Raw genomic sequence first — 20,758 nt, forward strand, 5'->3', positions numbered from 1 at the left:
AAGAGGTTCCTGGAATGCTTGCCAGGAATGTAAATGAGAAGGTTGGGTAGCTGTACGCCAATTATCAGGATACGTGTAGACATCACTTTATGTAACTTTCATATGCAGCTTTGAGTCAAAGCAGCACGTATGTGGGCAGTGAATTTCCTCACCTTCTGAGGCGACGATTCTGCAATTTTAGTTCTAGCCACTGTTAGAGATGCACACGAGTTCGCAGTGGCTGTATTTCTAGTGTAAAAGTAAAGATAAAGACACTTTTTCTGAAATTTCAAGATACAGCAGTAGAGGAGCCGTTTCTAAGATTTGGCATTAGCTGGCTGATGAAGTCCTTCAGGCAGGCTTTCCTGGCCTTATTGCCAATTTATTTTGAACCCTTGAACAGTTTAAACAAGGAGACTTCAACCCCTTCCATTCATTATACGTGTCCTAGAAGAGATGAGACTTTATAACGCTTTGTTTTACTAAATCTTGTCAGATCTTCCTCAGTGTATGTGCTTTTTTTTTTCTTCATCCCAGTTGCTTGCCATTTAAACATCCCTCCCCACCCGGAAAGCCAAGAAAATGCAACCAGCCCAGATGGTTCCTCATGGAGAGCTAACTTTGTAGCTGCTTGCTTTGTTCAGTTATTTTTGAGTTCTTGGCAGGCAAATAAATCTAAGAAAGACTTCAAAGACTAACTTTTTATAGTTGTAATTCAGAATAACAGAAGAGATTCCTGAAACATCTTGAGACCAAAGAGGAAAAGTTTTAGACTGAAGAAGGTTGCTGCAAAATTTTGAGAAACAGAATAGCTTTAGCGACATACTATAAACATACATGTGGTGATCACTGGTTTTCTTATGCAGACCAAGGTGGACATTTGATGCCTTCAGTAGGAAAAAACACGATCGAAGGGCATCATAAGTTGATGTTGTAGGGAATCCGCACACAATTTTGTCCAATGCGGTAGTTGTTCTTTGGTTTTACAGAGCTTTTAAAAGTTAAGAGCTGTGTATCTTCCAAGTGGTAAAATTAGTTGTGTTTTCTGGCAACAGTGGTGGCATTTTTCCTCTTGAAGCGTGTTTAGAGTAATAGTTGAGTTCTGGAGACTTCTGGAAGTCAGAGATGGGGGCTGAAATGGCTGGCATGAGGATTTATTAGTAAGACAGACATGGTGAATCATCAGTTCAAATATAGCCCAGAAGGAGAAACAAATCGGCCACTATCCTGTGGCTTTTTTCAGCTTGTGGTCCAAAAAGGTGGTCTCCTCGCTGCCCGTGCTCAATGTAATTGATACTAGCCTGACACTACTAGTACTCAGAGAACTTCTGCCAGGGTTTCACTTCTTGGAGATGAAACTATTGATTCAGAGGCCTGTTGCTCAGTAGGTGTCTGAGTCACTGCAAGGAGAATCCTCACACTGGCCTGTGCTGGACCTGTTCTGTAAGGAGCTGAATTATCACTACTTGTGTTTTGAGAGTACAGTTGATGATATGCCGAAGTAAAAGGTATACAGCATCACTTAGAGCTTATTTCTGAGGGCATGATGGGAAATCATGCTTATTTGAGTGTATATGTTTCCATGACAGAAGAAGTTGACAACTTGTGGCAAATGTTCGGTGAATAGATTTAGCCGACTTGTGCTTAATAGCCTCTTGTGCTATTAACAGACAGGACAACAACCACAGATGGTCTTAGAGGAGCCTTGAGGATTTTATAAGCCTGTTAAGGGGCTACATTAGTAATAGACATCACTTTGTCGTTGGAAGACAGAGTGTTACAGGTTTCTTTTCTTGCATGTTTGAACATATGGGAGGATAAACACAGTGGATCACGCAGAACAGGTTTTTGCTTGAGGCAGGTGTTGATCGTATGTAACCCTTGGGTTTTTCCCTTTTGGCAGCAATTTACATTGTTTTAATTGTCCTCTCTCAAGTGGCTTTTGTTTTTAAAACTGTTGGGCAAGAAACAGTTTCTGTTTGCTTTGTTTTTTTCAAAATAAGAGTGGAATTGTTTAATTACAGACTACACTAGGACTTTGGCCTTGTTCTAAATCCACAGTCTTATCAGTTTTGAAAATCCAATATTGTTTTCAAAGTTCTGCTCAAGCCAGAAGCTGCGGCATATGCCTCTTCTGGAGTAGTTCAGTATCTATCCTTAGAGTCACAGAATGGCTCAGGTTGGCAGGGACCTCTATCCCTGCAAGCACAGAGTTAAGAAACATTTAGGGCAAGTGAAGTAGATGTTTTAATAGGTGCAGCACCTAGATGAGCTGGCAGGTGTTAGACTGCCTTACTAACTTGGAACTGATGGGCACAGATCTGCCGTGCTCATTTTCTGTAAAACCAGGAACTGGGTATTCCTTTCTCAGTATTCGGCTCTAATCTGTAGCTGGTGGTTTGTTTCCGTAGCTACGAAAATCTGCGGGGCTTCCTGCTGTACTCACATGTCTCTCCAACCTAATTTCAGTCTCTCCTTCAAGCCTCTCTCTGCTTTCCAGCCACCTTCCTGATCTGACAAGTCTCTATTTGCTTCCATTTCTTAATTTCCTGGCACACAGCATCCTCAGGCTTGGAGGAGCTTGCAGAGTAGCACAGGCTCTAGTGTCAGTCAGCACAAGATGCTGCTGAGTGTTCAGAGACCAGATCTGAGTGGCTGCCAGGCCGTTAGCAGACAGCGTGCACTCCAGGGGACGTGGACCAGCCATGACTTAATAGCAATAGCGTAGGATCTTACCCCATACACATTTACCATCCAATTAATGCATGAACAAGCGTCCATTTTAGACAGGAGGCAAACAAATTTGTTTGTTGCAGGTTCTGTTACACCGAAGTGGGTAAAATAGCATAAAGTCTAGCATGTAAAAGCCACTTAGTACCTTCTTGCAGATCTTAAATTATTTGTTGAATTCTGTTAAGCAGGTTTATCTGAATTTCTAACAGAGGTCAGGCTAAAATCTTGTTATAATGAGATGTATATATATCTGCACAGAATGAGTCATACAGCTTGATAATTCCTCCTCGAAGTAAATGAAAACCCAGATGAGGAAGGGAGAGTTATTATGTGTTAATAGGGATATCTTGAAATTGCAGTTCTTCACAAACAATAGCTAATTGTTACAACAGAAGTTTTATGGCTATCAGTTCATACTGGATGATAGTAAAAAAATGTACAAATGCTCTACTGCCACAATCTGAAGCTGTAGCTTTACTTGCTCAGTGCAGGATCTGCCACGCATTGGAGCTTTTTCAGGCAGCGAGAGGGGCCATGGCAGTGTGGTGGGAACACACGGTGTGTGATGAAGAGGTGGATGGGATCGTTTCAGCCAGCAGCTGGATCTGCTGTCTGCCTGACATGCCTCTCCTGCCGTCTTCCAGTCTTTCTTCTTGCTGCTACTACCTAGTCAGTCCTTCTGCTTCCATCCCATCCATGGTGTGGCACTAGATGCTTCGTGGATGTAAGAGAATATTTGGGCAGCTGTGATTGTAAGGTGCCGTATTTGTGCCACTGGAACACTGGTGAGATAACTGGAAGGGGCAATCCAGCCTTGCCGTGCACCCGACTCCTCCAGTGCGTCCTGTTCAGTGGGATCTCCTTATCAGCTGCCTTGCATGCTGCACCTGACAGGTGCTGTGTGCAGGAAAGTGCCTTGAAGTCTAAAATGTTTCCTGGGTGCTCAGAGTGGTGTTGGCTGCAATAATGCACGCTGGCGATGTATAGCAGGGACAGCAGAGTTTAATGCAGGCGTATGTGACAAAAGGTGCTGTAAGAAAAATCTTGACTGCCGCTTTAACTTTTCTTTTTTAAGAGAATCCACAGAATTATTTGAACTTGTGCGCATTTTCAGTTCATTTTTTTTTTAACAGCTGTGTCATAAACCTCAGGAGCAAATTGACTATGGAAATCCTTCCAGACATGTTAATTTTTATCTTGGGCAAGATAATTGCTGTTGGACAGTTTTGACATGTTGCACTGCAATAGCTTACTGAATTGAACACTGCTGTTTTTACCATCAACCACAATTCATTGTTTCGAGACAAGAATGCTGTTATGTAGCAGTTTGGAAAAGACTTTTTATTTTTCCTTCCTTGCACAGTGTATCCCTTTTGTACTTCTAAAGCTCATCTTAATGAAAGAGCCTGTGGCTTTTGGAGAGAGAGGGGTTTTTTTCAGTAAGTTTCCCTGTGATAACCAAAAACTTCTCTGCTTTTCCTCCCAAGAGCAATGACTTAAATAAATTATAGATGCAATTAGTGCAGTTAAATTGATCCTTATCTCTCAGCCAATGAATAGCATGACCTGTGGTTTAATACTGTAATAAATATCAACTTGGATGCTTTATTCTTTTTGTCCTTAGTTCAGAGACTTTTTTGTAGCATCCATTAGAGCTACAGCTTCATATTATTCTTCCCTGGGAACAGGAAGAAGAGGAATAATTAGAGTGGTGCTGGAAAATGCCGAGGCAATCTGGGCCTTTACAGATATAAAGCCCAAGTACCAGAAGCGCAAGTTTGGCCTTGCCACAAGTGTGTCACAGGTGTCACGTCCCCTGTTAAACCATGGTTACTTCGTACCCTTCTGGTATGGACTTGGGTGTTAGAACTGAATGTATGTAATTCCAGGAAGGTATGCTTTGATGACAAGAATGGTTATGTGGTATAAAACTAGAGTGCAGATTGCTATTATTTGCTTTCCCCTTTTGCTGCCTTCGTTGTAGGACTGGAAGTCCAGCCAGCGCATGTCTGTGTTATTTCCTCTGTTAATTTGGTTGTTTGGCCTCATTAGCTTTTCCCTTACCGGAGTCGTTAGGAGTCAGGCCTTGCAGATACTTGCTTTGGGGTCAAGAGAAAACCATTCATCTGGACCCCAGGGATTTGACCTCTAGAGAGCGGTAATGGTAACGTCATCTGATGCAGCAGTGGTTGTGCTCCCCTTAGTGACTGAGGACTGTGCAAGAAGTTCATTGTAGGACCTGAGGAGCAGAATAAGGGCCATGGCAGCAGAAGTAAGGCTTAAAACAGAGCAGGAGATAGCTCAGATGTTAGGAAGACTAGGCTAGTCTGTAATGTAAAAGGTGAGAAATCATTTCATTTCATTGCAACTCTTTTTCCAGCACTAAAAGAGAATGAATGCGTCACATAATATGTGTGTTAGGACTGTTCGCTATCTGTATAGTGCTTTATGTTTCTGTTCTTGAGAAAACGTTTATCTCACCACAGAAAAATTGTTGCAAGCTAATAGATATTTTGGGACATTTACTTGATTCTATCATAGTTTTATAAAAGACATAGAACTGTGTCATCTTTTTACTTTGGGCAACAGAGTTAAGGTGGACCTACAAGATGCAAAAATCCCTTTTACTGTGTGCCAGCTTACTGGCATGTGTGAGTATCAGCTCAAGACCAAGGACAGAAAGGCAAGGCTCTTGCCTGTCTTTTCTGCTTCACTGTGCTTGAACAGCAGGGCTAAGTTAGGAAGAACTGAAAGTATCACCTTTGTCGCATACAGCAGCTGTCTTGCCAAAAGGAAACAAGACTTGGGTAACAGGGACTTTTTTAGAGCTTCTGAGTTAGCAAAGAGAGCTTTAGAGTTGGAAGAGTTAGGAAGCTTCTGTTTATTTTCCAAAATAAATGTGTTTATAACATGGCAAACCAAGTCTCTAGCAATATGTTTTTAAAATTTCAAAACCCCTGAATCTTTAAAGTGATAAGCCTTGCGATATGCTCCAGATTTCTTATATCAAAGTATCATTTCTAGCTTTTGCTTAAATTGTTGTGTCATTAAAAAAAATAAATTTAATATTACGTACCCGTATGTGTGTGCGTATCTGAAATAAGTTTTTTTAGTAGCTTTGTCCAGGACCACATGTAGACCTTGTGCTTTTTATTGTTCCTGTGTAGCTTGCGAAATGATTCCCTGTACATCTTTGATAGTTTTGAAATGCAGTTATAATACTTGCCAACACTTGAGCCATATTTTGTCTGAGTTTTTGAACTCTTCAAAGCGTATGGGCCATCAGTTTCAGTTTTGCTGTAACAGTTCACTTAGGTTCTCAGTTCAATTTATAAAGTGTCTGAATGCACTGTGGTACCAATCTCTGTACCTTGCAAGTGAGATTCAAGTTAGGCTGGTTAATGGTAGAATTAAGCCTGAGTCATATGTATGCACCAGTAGATGCAAAATTAATTCTAAACATGCTACATGAGCAAATTAGACTGTTCAAACTAAGAGTTTTAAAAGCTTATAGACAAGGGAGGGTAGTGTTGCTATTTGGAAAGTGTTACACTGTTTAAACTTCATCCAATATTTTTAAGGTTTCGTGAATTAGTTGGTAACACAAAAAAGCAGTGTGTCTGAGACACTGAAGTTATTTCACTGAAGTTAAGACAAAGTACATATTCTTTACTTTGTTTATATTATTTTCCTTGGGAACCAAATATTTTTGTGAATTAGTTAAAAGGAAAAAAAAAAAAAACTTCAGTCCCAAACACAGCTTGATGTACTGCACATACCAAGAAAGTCCATTTAAAATCACACAAGGGGGCCTGGCTTTCAGTGACAGGAGGCAGGAAATTTAGTGTTCTGGCTGAAATTCCATCTCCAGTTCATATTCTTGCGGCCTGATGTTGTGACATATGTGGTGAGTTTGATCCTTTAGTTCTTTCTCCAGCAGAAATGGTATAGACCTCCACAGGAGTTTCAGCTCGGTCTGTCTAATTTGTAGCTTTGCAGTTTTGAGTGCTTCAATATCAAAAGTCAGGTTCTTGGAAAGCATGGAAAGGACCTTATTTAAGTGAGGTGATCTTTCAGTCTTCTTTTCCTACATCTGATGCCTGTTTAATTTTTCAGAAATGAAAGCTAACAGTCGGATTGCACTCATTGAAGACCTGTGAACAACAGAGGATTTTTTAAGACTTAGCTTCGGTTTGATAGGTAGTTAAATGCTGCCATACCTGGTTGCAACACTTATTCTGAGGACAGGAGGAAGCTTTAATTACTGAATTTGTGTGTTTTTTCTGTGGCTGTACACCTGATATGATTTGACCAATTCCCCCAAAATGCATCTTTTTAAAGAGATTGATTTGCTATCATGTACATGTGCAGAATTAGAATAATAAGAGCGGTTCAAATGGGTCTTTACTTTACAGAAAGGTGGAACTGATTCTCAAAATCTGCAGTAAAAAGCTTAGTTGTGGGAAAGAGAAAACTGCCAATAATCTTGGTTTACGGAGGATGCAATCCGGCCTTATGGGGGAAGGGCTGGCAGATCAGTTAAAGGAAAATCCTACAGTGGGTTCGTGGTGACCAGGTAAATTAAACACATCAGGGACAACTCTACAGCAAAAGACTCTCCTTCTATCAAAAGCAGACAAGCAATGGAAGCCGTGTAAGCACCGCACTGTGCTGAGGGCATGGGGAAGCTGCAAGATGCATTTGCAACGTGTGGTTAGGCGAGAAGGGTGGGTTCTCACAGAGAAGAAAGTTCAGCTGTGAAAGGTACTATAATCAGAGACACTAAAGAAATCTACATGTAAAGACAGAAGCCAAGACTTCAAAATTGTGAGCCGAGCTTGAGGCGCACATTCTATATTTATGCATGCAGATGCTAGATCAGAAGTGATGAGCAACCAGTTATTTCAGGAAGAGCTTCTAGACATGCAAGCTTCTGAATTCTAGTCTTTTTTTTTTTTTCCTTTTTAGATCTTGGCTACACAGGCTATATGTTGGATTTAATTCCTTTTTGCTCCTCTTGTTGGAGAATGAGTGACTCGTTTCATCACTTTAGAGCCTGTAATAGTGCACAAGAACCTTTTTTAATTTATATTTTATATGAGATAGTTGCATCTAAATATCTTGCGTTCTGAGGAAGGCTTGACAAATATCTTGCTAGTGGTAACCTCTTCTTCCTCCTTAGAATGTCTGCAGGATAGAAGAAAGATAAGAGGCAGATAAATGTTGAACTGCAAACAGCCAGCTCTGTTGTCTCATTACACACACACATGGCTGGGGGGTGCATGTGTATTGTGTGGGGTTATTTGAGGGGGTGTGTGTGAAACTTTTAGTATCAGTGTTTTGACATTCATTGGGAGACTATTGGACCATTTGCCATTGTCTGAAGCAAAAAGTAAAACCATTATTGAGCTGTAACCCCTGCAATTGTTTTATTGTCACTTTCTGACATCCTGGAAATATGTCTAGGTTAATAAGAATGAGAAGATGCAACTTGCTTCTCAACTATTATGGTATGAGGTGGAGAGAGGGGAGGAGAACTGAATAATGCCTCGAGGACTAGATTTTCCTGTTACTTGCATGTATGAAAAGAAGCAATCCAACTAGATACGGTGATGCTGGCCCTTTAACTTTGTCTAGCATTTTTTCTTATATATTTTCCAGTAAATACAGTTTTTGTAGCACGTTCTCTTCTTTCCCACCCCCTGCCTCTTCGCCCTGGACCCCAGGAAACATCATCTTGAATTAACAAGTGTTTTGTAGTTTCACTTCCTCGTTTCACTTTACTCACCAGCCATCCAAACCATTCAGAAGCCTTTAATGTTTGCTGTTGCACATCGCTATTAATAAGGCATCTTGGTGCATTCTGTGTTTGCCAATAAAATGTTTGAGCCCCCTCAGATGTAAATGGACATTTTGACACAGCTGAAGTGTTGAGGCTTGGAAAAGTACTCTGAAACAGCTCACAAATTTGTACCATGAGAGGTGTTTGTGTGCTAGAACTTTTGCACCCAGTAGATCCTTGTAGCTGTTTTACAGACTTCAAAAAATGAAGCAAACAGGTTATTTATCTGGAACCTTGCAGACGTATAATCCGTGGGCTGTTGCTGCTGGTATCTTTGTGGGAAAGGTGAGAAAGACCTTTTCTTAAAGAGGCTCCTTGTCAGGGGCTACAGCTTGTGTCTAGGCAGAACTGAGTGTGTGGTGTGTTCAAATGCTGTCATTATGGATAGAGCCTTCTGCTCTTGACAGAAGTGTTACTGTAGAAGCGCTGTTTCTCTTGCCTGTGTCAGCAACAAGGTGCTTTCTCTTCTGTGCCTGTGTGCTAATTTATGCCATTGCTATCTCGCTGTATCCCAGATTCTTATCTGCACTGAAACTAGGCTCTGCTTAGAATCCAAGTGGTTGTGACTTCAGGTTATAAATGCAAGTTTTGTGTTAGACCTTCTTTGCTTTTTGGTTTTTTTTTTTTTCTGCTAATATAATTACAGGAAAAATGGTTATCAAGGTCAATTTGTGTGTAGATATACTGGGAGTGTTTTCCGGTTCCAACAAAATAAGCTGATTTCCTGAAGGATTTCAAACCCGAATATGACTAAGTGAGCGTCCATAAACCTTACTTCATAAATATGGGTTGCAATAGTGCGTTGTTGCTATGTGCCTGCAGTTGAAGCCTTAATCACAGTAACCTAGTTCTAGCAGCAGGCAAGCAAGTGAACATTAGATTTTGATTGAATGGAATGACAGGAAAGGGGTAAATTCATCATGCTGACCGTAAGAGCCGTTGGATATAGAGAATTAAAGGAAGACTAATCTTGCCATATTCTTTTTGATGCCAGCACTTAAATGTTTGGAATGCAACAAATGGTTTTAGTTACAGCTCTTTCCTGAGTTAGTGCATGTTAATTCTTGTTTGCCCTTATAAAATAAGCCATGCCTGTACATGCCTTTTTAGAAGGAGGAGCCAGTGAATCGATCAATGCCACAGCTGACACAGAATTAAAAACGGAGGTAGATCTGTTGTGTTTGTTGGCTTTTGGATCTGAGTTCTGATGAGCAAGCAGCCCGTGGCAATTGCACAAGGAAGCTTGTCCTGTCCTCTGTGAACAGCTGACACTTTTTAGAGCAAGATTATTTTAGTGCTGTAATGATTAACAACTTTAAAGAAAGTACATAATTTTTTATTAAAGAACTGAATTGTTTGTATTGGTTGAAAAGTGGAAGAGAAATGGAAGAGAAATGGACTGTAGGTTACAGACTCTTTTCCCCTTGGTTTTCAGCAACTGAGGAGCAGGAAAGTGCCCTTAAGACGAATGCTTTTGGCTTTTCTTCTGTCCTTTCAATCAGGCTGTTTTTCCAAGCCACCTGAGCCCTTCTGGTCTCTCATGAAACAGTTTGAGTTTTGTTCTGAGATGTGCCTGCTTCACCTGTGTGTTCTGACTCTTTCAGTGCTTGTGTTTTTCTTCCTGGCAACATTAGTTCACCTGCTGTCCAAAAATATACCTGTACAGCCCACATTAAACATCCAACTTGTTCTGCTTTAATGTTTTATTTTGTTTGGTGCAATCAGTGTGTTAGATATGTAATGGAAATGGAAAGTTACTGCTCAGATGTACTTGAGTGAGGTGGTTTTGTAGATTTTTTTTTTTTAACTTCAAAAACAATTCCATTTGATCTGTTAGTCAGTGTATCAACTTGTAGTATCGCATATTGTAGTTTTGAACACACTGATACTGTCTTTCTTTTCCAGTTCTGAACAGCTGAAGCTAATGAAAATGGTTGGGGGGGAACAAGGAGATTTCCAATCCTCCCACTGTAGCTGATAGTGCCAGTTGTAGCAGAAGGGTGATACTGGCTTCTTGTCTTGCAGCCAGAAGCCTTCAAAGTAGTCACTTAGAGGGTGCTGAGTGCAACATATGACTGTTATACGAGAACTGCAGACTGGGTTGTGTCCTCCTTGAAATGGGTAGTTTAATTGTTTTAACTTTGCAGAAATCCTAATGGGTGTAAAGACCTCAACTTTATTTTATTTGGCACCAGAGTTACCTTCTTACTTCCAGCATTAGAAATGAAACAAATATGCAAGTTGTATCTCTTTTGACACTGCTTCAATGTATTTGTCATAGATGTCTGTGTTGTTACTTTGCTTTTCAGGTCTCCCTTTAGAGTCCAAGGCTGCAGTTTGCCTTTTGCTCTGACATCTTTTACTTTTCCACACTCCAGGTGCTAGAGCTGTGATTCTAGTTTCTCTTTCCTCCTGCTTCTCTGCCTGTTTTCTTCAGTGGGCTTCTCCAGTGTGCTCATTCATTGCTATCTTAGTGTTTGTCTTGCAGCGTTTTGGGTCCCAGGAGCTCTTATTCTTTACTTACCTCATTTTGTCTGTCATCTTAAATGCAGTCTCTGCAGCTGCTTTTCTTAACCACTTAATGCATTGCCTTTGGTAACATTTGGGCTACTGAAGAGGGGTGTCTTGTGGTTATTTGTTGCTTTTTTAAATGGCAGTAACATTAAAAGCCGAGCAAATAGCAGGCCAACTTTCTTCTGACTTTCCTGTGCAGTATCTGGTGGCTTATTTATATTAGACATACATATTGAAACAGGATTTGTTTTCAAAGTAGCATTGAAAACTCTTTGCAATTCCCTTCAGTCTTCCCACTCAGACTTGACACTACTTGGACTCTTTGTTTTTGAACAATAACAGGTGAAATTGTGTCAGTGATGCACCTTTTCTTTAAAAGCTTTTAATTCTCGTATTAGTGTGTTCATAACATTATTTTGAATTTTGAAGGCTAAAATCTGACAGCTCAAGTTCAGTATTAGTCTCTTGAAAGCACTAAGCTGTAACATCAGAAGCCTTTTCATGTCTCTTTGATCCATAAATCACATATGCTTGGCTGAACTTCTGGGTAACTTGTCCTTTAATGAAGCTACTGCTGCCTTTCCTTGTAAGGTTTAGGAGAGGTGTAAGAAATACAGTTTTGCTGGACTTATGTTCTAGCAACAGAAGAATGAGCTCTTACCATGGATAATTGGTTTTTAGAATACTTTTGTGGGTTAAAATGCCAGGGTCTTTTAAACCAGTGTTCGGTTTGCTGAGTTTATTTGTAGTAAATGCAAAAATAAACAACCTAAAGCAGTTACTTTCAGATGCTGGCAACCAGATAAACTGACTGTTGGTGTCCTGTTACATGACAAAAAGCTCGCAGTGGGAAGAATGGGTAGCTGTTTCACTGCAACCTGATGATACAGAGTCTGAAAAGGTCTGAACACTGCTCCATTTAGCTGTGAGGTCTCTATGAAATGTAGTGTCCTTTGCCTTCATTGTTGTAGCCTGACCAGATCTCTGCTCCAATTGCTTGTACGCTTATGCAATGGCTGTTGTTGTTGTCAGAGAATAATGCTTTGAGATGTTGTGTGCGCTGTAGCCTTACTGTACCAGCACTGGAATGTTCCAGGGACAAATTAAAATCCATATTCTCCTTGGAAGACGTGCGCTCACCATCCTTTAGGATATACTTACCACACAGAGCTGGCTTGTGCTAATAAGAGATTGAGAACGAGTATTTTTCTTTCAGTTGCGCTGGCAATCAGGAAATAATGTTTATAATTTTGTGTCTGTTTTGAAAAGACATTGTTGAAGGGCTCTTAAAAAAATAGGCCATTGGGCTGGCTGTTTGCATTATCAGCCTGAATGACTGGAAGAATTGGATTACTTATGTGACTGAGAGCGCACTGAACTCTTGCCTTAGGGACAATTCAGGACTCTGCAGGCAAATATTACCTGCTGGCCAGCTAAAATCTGAGATCAACTAGAGCCTTGAAGATGTCTCTAGGAAAATCTTATTTCAGTTGTTCACTTGATGATTAACCTGCTGTGCTTCATAGGAGTACACTGGAAATTAGAGCCAAAGCCATAACTCGCATCTCTAATGAAAGTGGTCTGAGCACTTGCCGGGTGGCAGTTTGGGATAAGGGGCCTCGTGGGCTTTGTGGATGTGCCAGAGTCAGGTTTGATCCTGGTCTTTGCAGCTCGTGCTGCTGTGTCCTGCATGTCTGTCATTTTTCACCCAGTCCCTGCTGGAATCCAGTCCTTGCAGCTGAGATGGGTGAATGACACCGCAAGCCAGTTTGACTGAAAGGGTGCTGGGGGAATACATACATTAGTTGCACTTAACTAACATGGCCAGAATGGATCAAATGAGTGGGCTACTTTATTGAAAAGGAAAGCATGAGCATGCTCAAAATAATAGCTAGCTATTGTCACATTTCAGTATGTATCACAGAATCATAGTATGTATGTCAATACTCATTCGGTATGGATGTCAATATGCTTATGGGTTGCTTGTTTGTTTCTGGAGCAGTTACTCTCATGGTATGGCACGGTTTAATCCTAACCCAAATAGAAAGCCAGCAATTCCCTTCCCACTTGCATTCTCTTACCAATGAATTCAAGCATGATAGTGCTATATGGACAGGCTGTTATTGCCCAGTCAGAAAGGTGAAATAATTTGAGATATTTAATAAGCGTCACATTATAATAAGGTTATTGAGCTAGGTGCATTAGTGCCTTCTGTTCCAGGCTGGCCAATATTGTTCTGATTTGAATGTAACTGGATGAGAAGTGCTACTCACACCATTCCAAGGAGGCTGGGAATATATAAGAAGTTAATGTAGAAATCTTATCAATAATTTTTTTTTTTTTTCCTTAAGCACACTACCAACTTGTGATTTTAAAAAAGAATCTAATTATATTGAGCTTTTTTATTTTTTCTTGAGTGGTCTATGAAGGTCATCGAGCTCTCCTAGAGGTTCAAATAAAAGCAATGAGAAAGAAAGATCAAAGCTGGAAAAGCTCAAAGCAGCATTGTTTCCAACACTGAGTCAGGTTGGCTGCAGCTCTACCTGGTGGGTCTTGAAAAATCTCTAAGGATGGAGGTGGCACAGCCTCCGAGTGACCTGTCCCAGAGCTGCTCCGCTCTCCGACACGCCAACTCTGAGCAGAAGAGCCAGGTTGTTTTGGATCTCTGGCTTGCGCCAGCCTGCAATTTCTAGTTTCCAGTGTAGTCATCTGATCAACTCCCTTCCCCCCAGCTGCAGTGCCTGGGCTATAGAAGTCCTAAACATTTGATTTTTATCATTGCTGTGTTAAGTCTTGTTTGCCTTGGTTTTGGAGAAGGGCCAGCAGGCATTTTGTTTTGGAAAATGATATGAACTAAGCACAAACTTCTGAGTATTTTTTTTTTATTTCAGCATAAAAGAGAGTAGTTTGATAAAAAATGTTACTATTTAATAACAATCCAGTGCATTTTGAAATGTTAGTCAGATTCCTCTCGAGAGTTAAAGAGCTTTCCTCGCCTAATTGTAAAATACACACACTTTTTGCCTGTTTGGCCTAGAAATAGTCAATACAAGGAAGGACTCTGTTTCTCTGTATCTTATTTTGAAATCCTTTCCTGTGTATCATTGCACTCTTTCTCCTGCTGTTAGTGTAATGCAAAAGATATGAAACAGCATCTTGAAGTAGTCAAAAGAACATGAAACTGCTAAATATTGGAACATTTTGTAGACCCAGGCACCTTCTGTGGGATTTCTTCCTTTGATATGAGAAGGTAGTTGCTATCTAAAATCTGGCTCAGATTTGAGCTAATTAATCATCTTTGAAGAACATCTCAGTACAAAGAACTCTTGTACTCACCCTTTACTTCAGTTGTTGCTCAAGGACAGAAGGTGGATGCACAGCACTGTGATCAGGCCAAGGTTCATGTTTAAAAGTACACAAGCAAATGCTGAGGGTGAGGCTGCTTAGTGCCCAAGTGTCTGTGTGTGGCATGTCCAGCAGTTGACAGAACTTGAGAGAGAGCGAGCACTGGAGCCCCACACGCTTTGAGCTGTTCTGGTAAGATTTATGACAGTTAAAATTGGCATGTGCCTCATCTTCCCCAACAATGTAACCTCATTAAATAGTAGTGAAACGATCTGCTGGAAAAGGTTTTCAGAATTCACTGGTGAGCTCAGAAAAAGACAGGGTCTGACTGTAGGGAAGAAGCTGGTTTTTGGTAGACTGTTCAGGAGGAGCCATGACCTCCAGACTTACTAGTAAAGTCTGGTTTATGTGTGCTTTTTCACTACTATAGTGTAGTCTGAGCAGATCAGCTGCGTCCACACTGCATGGTATGTGGTTCATGTTTACCTTGTGCCCCAAGCTCCAAGACACAAAGCAGCCTAACAAAATACAAGCAAGTTCAAAGTTTCTGAAATAACAGCTGCAATTATGATTTTTATTTCAATGTGATAATGATGGCACGTGTTTTGTCTTGGTGAGTGACACGGGAAAGTGCAAAGCCTCTTGAGAGAGTCACAGAATCCCAGAATGTCAGGGGTTGGAAGGGACCTGGAAAGCTCATCCAGTGCAATCCCCCCATGGAGCAGGAACACCCAGATGAGGTTACACAGGAAGGTGTCCAGGCGGGTTGGAATGTCTGCAGAGAAGGAGACTCCACAACCCCCCTGGGCAGCCTGGGCCAGTGTTCTGTTACCCTTAGGGAGAAGAAGTTTCTTCTCAAATTTAAGTGGAACCTTTTGTGTTCCAGTTTGCACCCATTGCCCCTTGTCCTGTTGGTTGTCACTGAGAAGAGCCTGGCTCCATCCTCCTGACACTCACCCTTTATATATTTGTAAACATTAATAAGGTCACCCCTCAGTCTTCTCCAAACTAAAGAGCCCCAGCTCCCTCAGCCTTTCCTCACACGGGAGATGCTCCACTCCCTTCAGCATCTTTGTTGCCCTAGAGCATTGGAGAGGTGTCTGGCACAGGGCAGCAAAATTGGTGCAGCCTGCCGCAGCATTACATGCTTGGACCAGGCTTGGGAGCAAATTATTGTGTCTGCTTTGCTTGGATTTTCTTGAGAGAATTCACTGCATTGCTGCCAGGTTTTCCTTCCAGAGCAAGGTAGTCTTTTTGCTCTGTTGCTGGTGAGAGCATGGACTAGGAGTGAAACAAGAAGCTTCTCAAACATGGTGTAGCTGCTGTTATGGTATAAATGTTCTACACATAAAGTGTAAGCTCAGTGTTGCTGTCATGATTATTTGAGCAGTGGAGCTGCCATGTCTTAACCCTGGGTTGTATTACTTAGCATCATTTGCGTTCTGCTTTGTTTCACTATCTCTCATAGCATTTAACTTATGTTTAATGCAGGTTCCTTTTCATGAGGGCTACCGTTTGATGGGGTTGATGTAGTACTGAACACAGTGGGAATCAGGTTGCTGATTAGGGCTTGTAGATACAGCAGTGCAAAAATGTAACTTACAGTAACATGTTGTAATATTTTTCTCTGCTGCTTCAGGTTAGGGAATTGGTATCTGGGAACCTGATCAGGCTCTGTCACCTACTCTTGGATACTTAGCCCTCTCTTTGTTGACTTACTCTGTATGAGAGCCAGCTCTTCATCCTTTTTGCCCTTGCTTTCCTCACACTGAAATGAGAGGGTGATATTGTATTGTAGGTGTTTCTGAAGGGTCTGTTTAAATACCAGTATTTAAATACCATAGAGTTAACATGGTGGTGGCTGTTGCATGCATCTTTAACATAAATAAATGCATTGGTACAGGTGGTGAAGGGAAACATTTTTAACCTATTTTGATCTGCAAACTCTTTTAGTGTGTAACTGAGCTGAGGACGCTTGTGTAATGATTAATTTTACTTTCCTAACAACATATGAAGCTCAATAATTAATTACAAATGTTGCTTTGTCTTTTCAGTACATCAACTGTGGTAACCTGGAACAGCTATTAGACAGTAACCAGCATCTGCCCTGGACGGTGAGGGTGAAACTGGCGTATGACATTGCTATGGGGATCAGTTATCTTCATTATAAAGGCATTTTCCACAGAGACCTTACATCCAAGGTACTTGTTGCTTCTTTCTTCTCCTTCCAGCAGAGAATTGCTATTATATAAGGTGTAATCTAAGACATTTTGAAAACAAATTGAAATACAGTTTATAGGATTGAAACTTTCCTTAGAACACGTTGATAATTTGTGTGGGAACTGAGAAATAACTATCCTGAAAGAAGGTCATTCCTTAAATGAATTCAGCTTAGGATTTCTCAGAAAGCAGCTGCAGAGTGTTTTAGTTCTGAATTATGGTTCAGTAAAGTATTTAAATCCCTGGATAATTAAGCATAACAATCTAACATTTGGAACAGGTCAATCATATAAAGAAACCAAATTGATGAGGTTATTACAAATGCACTTTAAAATCTCCTGGTTTTCAGTGGATGTATTAATAACTGCTTTGGTGACAACTTGTGTGCATTTTATTGGCTGAAGTAGCTAGCTAATTCAAGCTCAGCTAGAAATATTGACATAGGAGCACTAAGCTCTGTAAACAAATTGCCCTGGTATTCACAATGGGTCTTGCCATCCGTTGCAGCCTGTGCTGAGGGCTTTGCTGTCCTGTCTGTCCTGTTGTCTGGAGCTAATGAGCTGGTGTGAGCTCACTGGTGACTTGCAACATGAAAGTACTCCAAAATAGTTCTTAGGAAGATGTCATAATGTCACATCCAGAAGAATGTTATCTTAGCCTAGGAGGAACTATTTTTAAAGATTAGAAACTGCTTTTAAAAATATAAACATAGCAGAGTGTGTTTGCAAATTCAAGTGATTTCTAGTCCTACAGCCAGTTTTAGTTTTTTCAAAGCTAACTCAGTGCTTCAGATAAAGAATGTACATTTAGCCAAGTGGGAGAAAAATAGTTCAACTGGTAGGTAAAAGAAGTATTTCAGTGAAGTAGTGAATCACTTCCTTGCGTATCCGTTCAAGTAAGAAGTGCTGAATTCTACAAAGAAGAATATCAAATTGATGAAAAATGACCAGACTTGGAGTCATGTCACTTTGACATGATAGGCTCAGAAAGCTCGTACTGTGCTGGCTAGTCATACGAAAATTCATTTCCTGAGTCCTCTGTGAATGCCTTTGTTCCAAGCTTTACATAATTGTATGTCATTCTCTGGAGCTGCCCCACCAATGCTTCAGTGTCATCTATTGTTGAACGTCAATTGTTCAGAAAATGCAGCGGCTGGGAGGAGTGCATGATTTCACTGCAACAGCAAACCCATCGGTGGCCACAGGAAGTAGTAAGAGTTATTTAAAACTAACCAAACAAACCAAACCCTAAGAATTTATTGGCAGTTATGATATATTCAGATGGTTCTTAGCACTGAAGTTATGATGTCTGTGTGGGTCATGTTGGAAGCTGTCAGGACAGAAGTTTGTCATCACCTCTATTCTGTATTTTCTAGTTTCTGGTTTCTTTTGGGGTGGTCTTTTTAAATTTAATTTGTTATATTTTTGAGGTCATGTATGCACTTGCTGGTTCTGTTTGGGATGGGAAGCAGTTGAAAGACCTGGCCTTAAGCACCCAGGTACTTGTGAATTTTATTAGTGTATTATTGTATTGATGAAATATACTTTAAAATGAAATCTGTTGGGCAAATGACTCTCCTTTTAGGAAAATGTTTGCCCTGCTGGGTAGCTAAGTTTTAAAGAAGTCACTTTGCTCCAAAGCAAAAAAAGATAATAACCACAGCAAATACCTGTTACCAAAATTTTAAACTCTTAGACTGTGGCTTTTGGCTACTACGTGAGGAGATGCCTTGTATTTTACCAGGTTTGTACTGGTGAGGGGATGAGTCAGCTTCTTTCTTACTAGTACATAGTCAATGTGTGAGCAAGCTGAGGGAAGATTTGATGGGCTCTTTCCTTGGGAGAGAACTGTGATCTGGATTGAACAAAGGCAGATTCAATACTGTTCTATGTTGTCCTTCTTTCTTTGGTAAACTTTAGTAATTGATGTGATGGCTTTATTAATCAAATTAAAACAAAAACAAGGATTTAGACATCTGCAAAGATAGAACAGACCCTGATTTTTTTGCAGGGTGGGAGGGTTATTTTTTCAGGAAACTTGCTGGCCTTGGCTGAATTATGAACAGAACAAAACAGACTTTCTGTGCGGGAAAGTCTCCATGCTTTACCTATTACACTTAACACAATAGCTCACTGCACATTATCCCTTTAATATGAATTTTACTATAAAAATTATTTGGGATTAATTTAAAGCCATACTTCTGCCCTTCTTCTTCTCTTTCTGGCAAATTTCTAATTCCTACAGCTTCCTGGAGCAGGTAGTGTGAATACATTAAGTTTATTCTGTCAGTTAGGGCAGCAGAGGAGTCTTGCTTTGCCAGTAGTACTATATGTCTATGTACTGGATACATTAAAAACTTCAGGAATAGTTCCAATCTAAAGTTGAAAAATTAGTGGGTTTGACAATTAGTATACAGCAGGTGATCTCTTTTTCTAATTGCACCGTGTGGAGAGTAGCAGAACAGTGCGGACACTGCTGAAAGCCAGAGGGAGGAGCGGCAGAGAGATGTAGGTCACTCCAGTCGATGTGGCAGCCCTGACATCCCACTGCTGCCCTTCCCGCTGCCCTCCTGTCAAAGAGAGAGGCAGCGCTGCTCAGAAGCGTGTTCTGCGCAGACAGCCGGTACTCACCCCTGTCGAGAGCTGCTCAGCCCGTGGCTCTGGGCCTGGGTGCTGTAGCTGATCAGGCTGCTCTACCCTGATAGGCAGCAACAGCCTAACATGAATCTGTCAGGAGGTAAGAACAGTCAGATGGGCTGTTTCCACCCTGCAGGTAGGAGGTCTGTGGGCAGGGTGACTTGTACATTTTATAAGCCAATAACTGTGGTGTCCTCACTTTTGACTTGTCATAAAGAGATTAATGCAGAGATTAAGCTGTAGATAGGTTATGACAACCAGTCTAGTTGGCTCATTCCTTGTCCCCTATCCATATCACTGCATGCCCTGTGAATCATTTTTATTTGGGGTTCGTTGTAATGTGCATAAGGAAGATTTGTATCGTGGAATCATGAGGATTTTCTTTGTCTTTCAGTGATTCTCAAGGAGGTCTGGTTATGAATTTTAACTCCAAGTCTTAGTCATTAAAATAGAAGTCATAATGTAACACATTGCAAGTGTTTCAGTAGGAGCCAGTAGATTGTGATAAAGTATTTTTAATATGACTTGGTTTTGCAACATTTTGCCGGTGGTTACCTACCATTAAAATAACAGTAATAAGAAGGCACAGGGAGGAAGTGTCCAGCCTGCAAAAAGAATATAGCAAAATCCTTTTGTACCTCACCCCTCAGAATATCTTACTGCTACACAGGGAGTTTCTTCACCACCTTGTTTACACTGTATTTGCATTGCATTCAAACCCCTGCTCTGGGAGCACTGTGCATTTCCTTGGCAGCTTACAATGACTGCCCTAATATCAGTGAATTTATTCTTGGAGTATCTCTGAGGTGAGGGAGATGAATAAACTCAGCCTTATCAGAACAGATTAAAAGTGAGAATATTGGTGAATATTTGGTATGTGTTTAAAGAATCTGGCATTTGACACATGTTTAAGTTCAAGGCCATTATTCTCACTGACCTCAGAGGCAGCACTGATAGTCAGGTTTGACCCCTGGAGGCAGAGAAAGCACAAGATAAGCAACAATCTCTGAAAGATTTTGTTAAACTAGCTTGCTTGTCACACAATCCTCCTGTGATGCTGAGGAAAATCAGAATCCAGATGCTGGGGTAACATTGCAGTGATCTTAACTACAAGCCAGAAGACCTTCATTTCCAGGCCGGTGTGGTGGGGTTGTTTTGCCCAAAGTCCTGAAAATAGTGGCCCAAGTGTTTTATCTCCAGCCTCAATTCCCTGTCTGTGTGAATCCAGTGAGTGCACTGAGAGACATGAGTGCCAGGTGGAAAACTGTGTGATCATGTAATTAAGGATACATATGCATAAGGGGAAGAATGTAAAAGTTATCACAGGAAGTTTTACATCCTATCTTTTGTGCAATTTTTTTCTTGATATAATGCATGTTGTGTGCGACTTCCTAACAATTAAAAAAAAAGAGAGAAAAACATTATGAACTTCATTTGCAGGGTTAGAAGCTTGAGATTCATGGCAGAGGTGTCATTGCAGAATGATGTA

General features: G+C 40.7%; 1 protein-coding gene across 2 annotated transcripts in view; it reads left to right on the plus strand.

The window, feature by feature from the left end:
* TESK2 (testis associated actin remodelling kinase 2) overlaps positions 1 to 20,758 on the plus strand; it is an 83,572-nt gene that overhangs the window by 31,354 nt on the left and 31,460 nt on the right. For both annotated transcript variants that reach the window (XM_082052267.1, XM_082052266.1), the window contains exon 5: positions 16,468 to 16,614. In XM_082052267.1, the coding sequence (XP_081908393.1) occupies positions 16,468 to 16,614 (147 nt within the window). The remainder of the gene's footprint in view (positions 1 to 16,467; positions 16,615 to 20,758) is intronic.

The sequence above is a fragment of the Streptopelia decaocto genome (assembly GCF_964273445.1).
Source record: "Streptopelia decaocto genome assembly, chromosome: 5".
NCBI lineage: Eukaryota > Metazoa > Chordata > Aves > Columbiformes > Columbidae > Streptopelia > Streptopelia decaocto.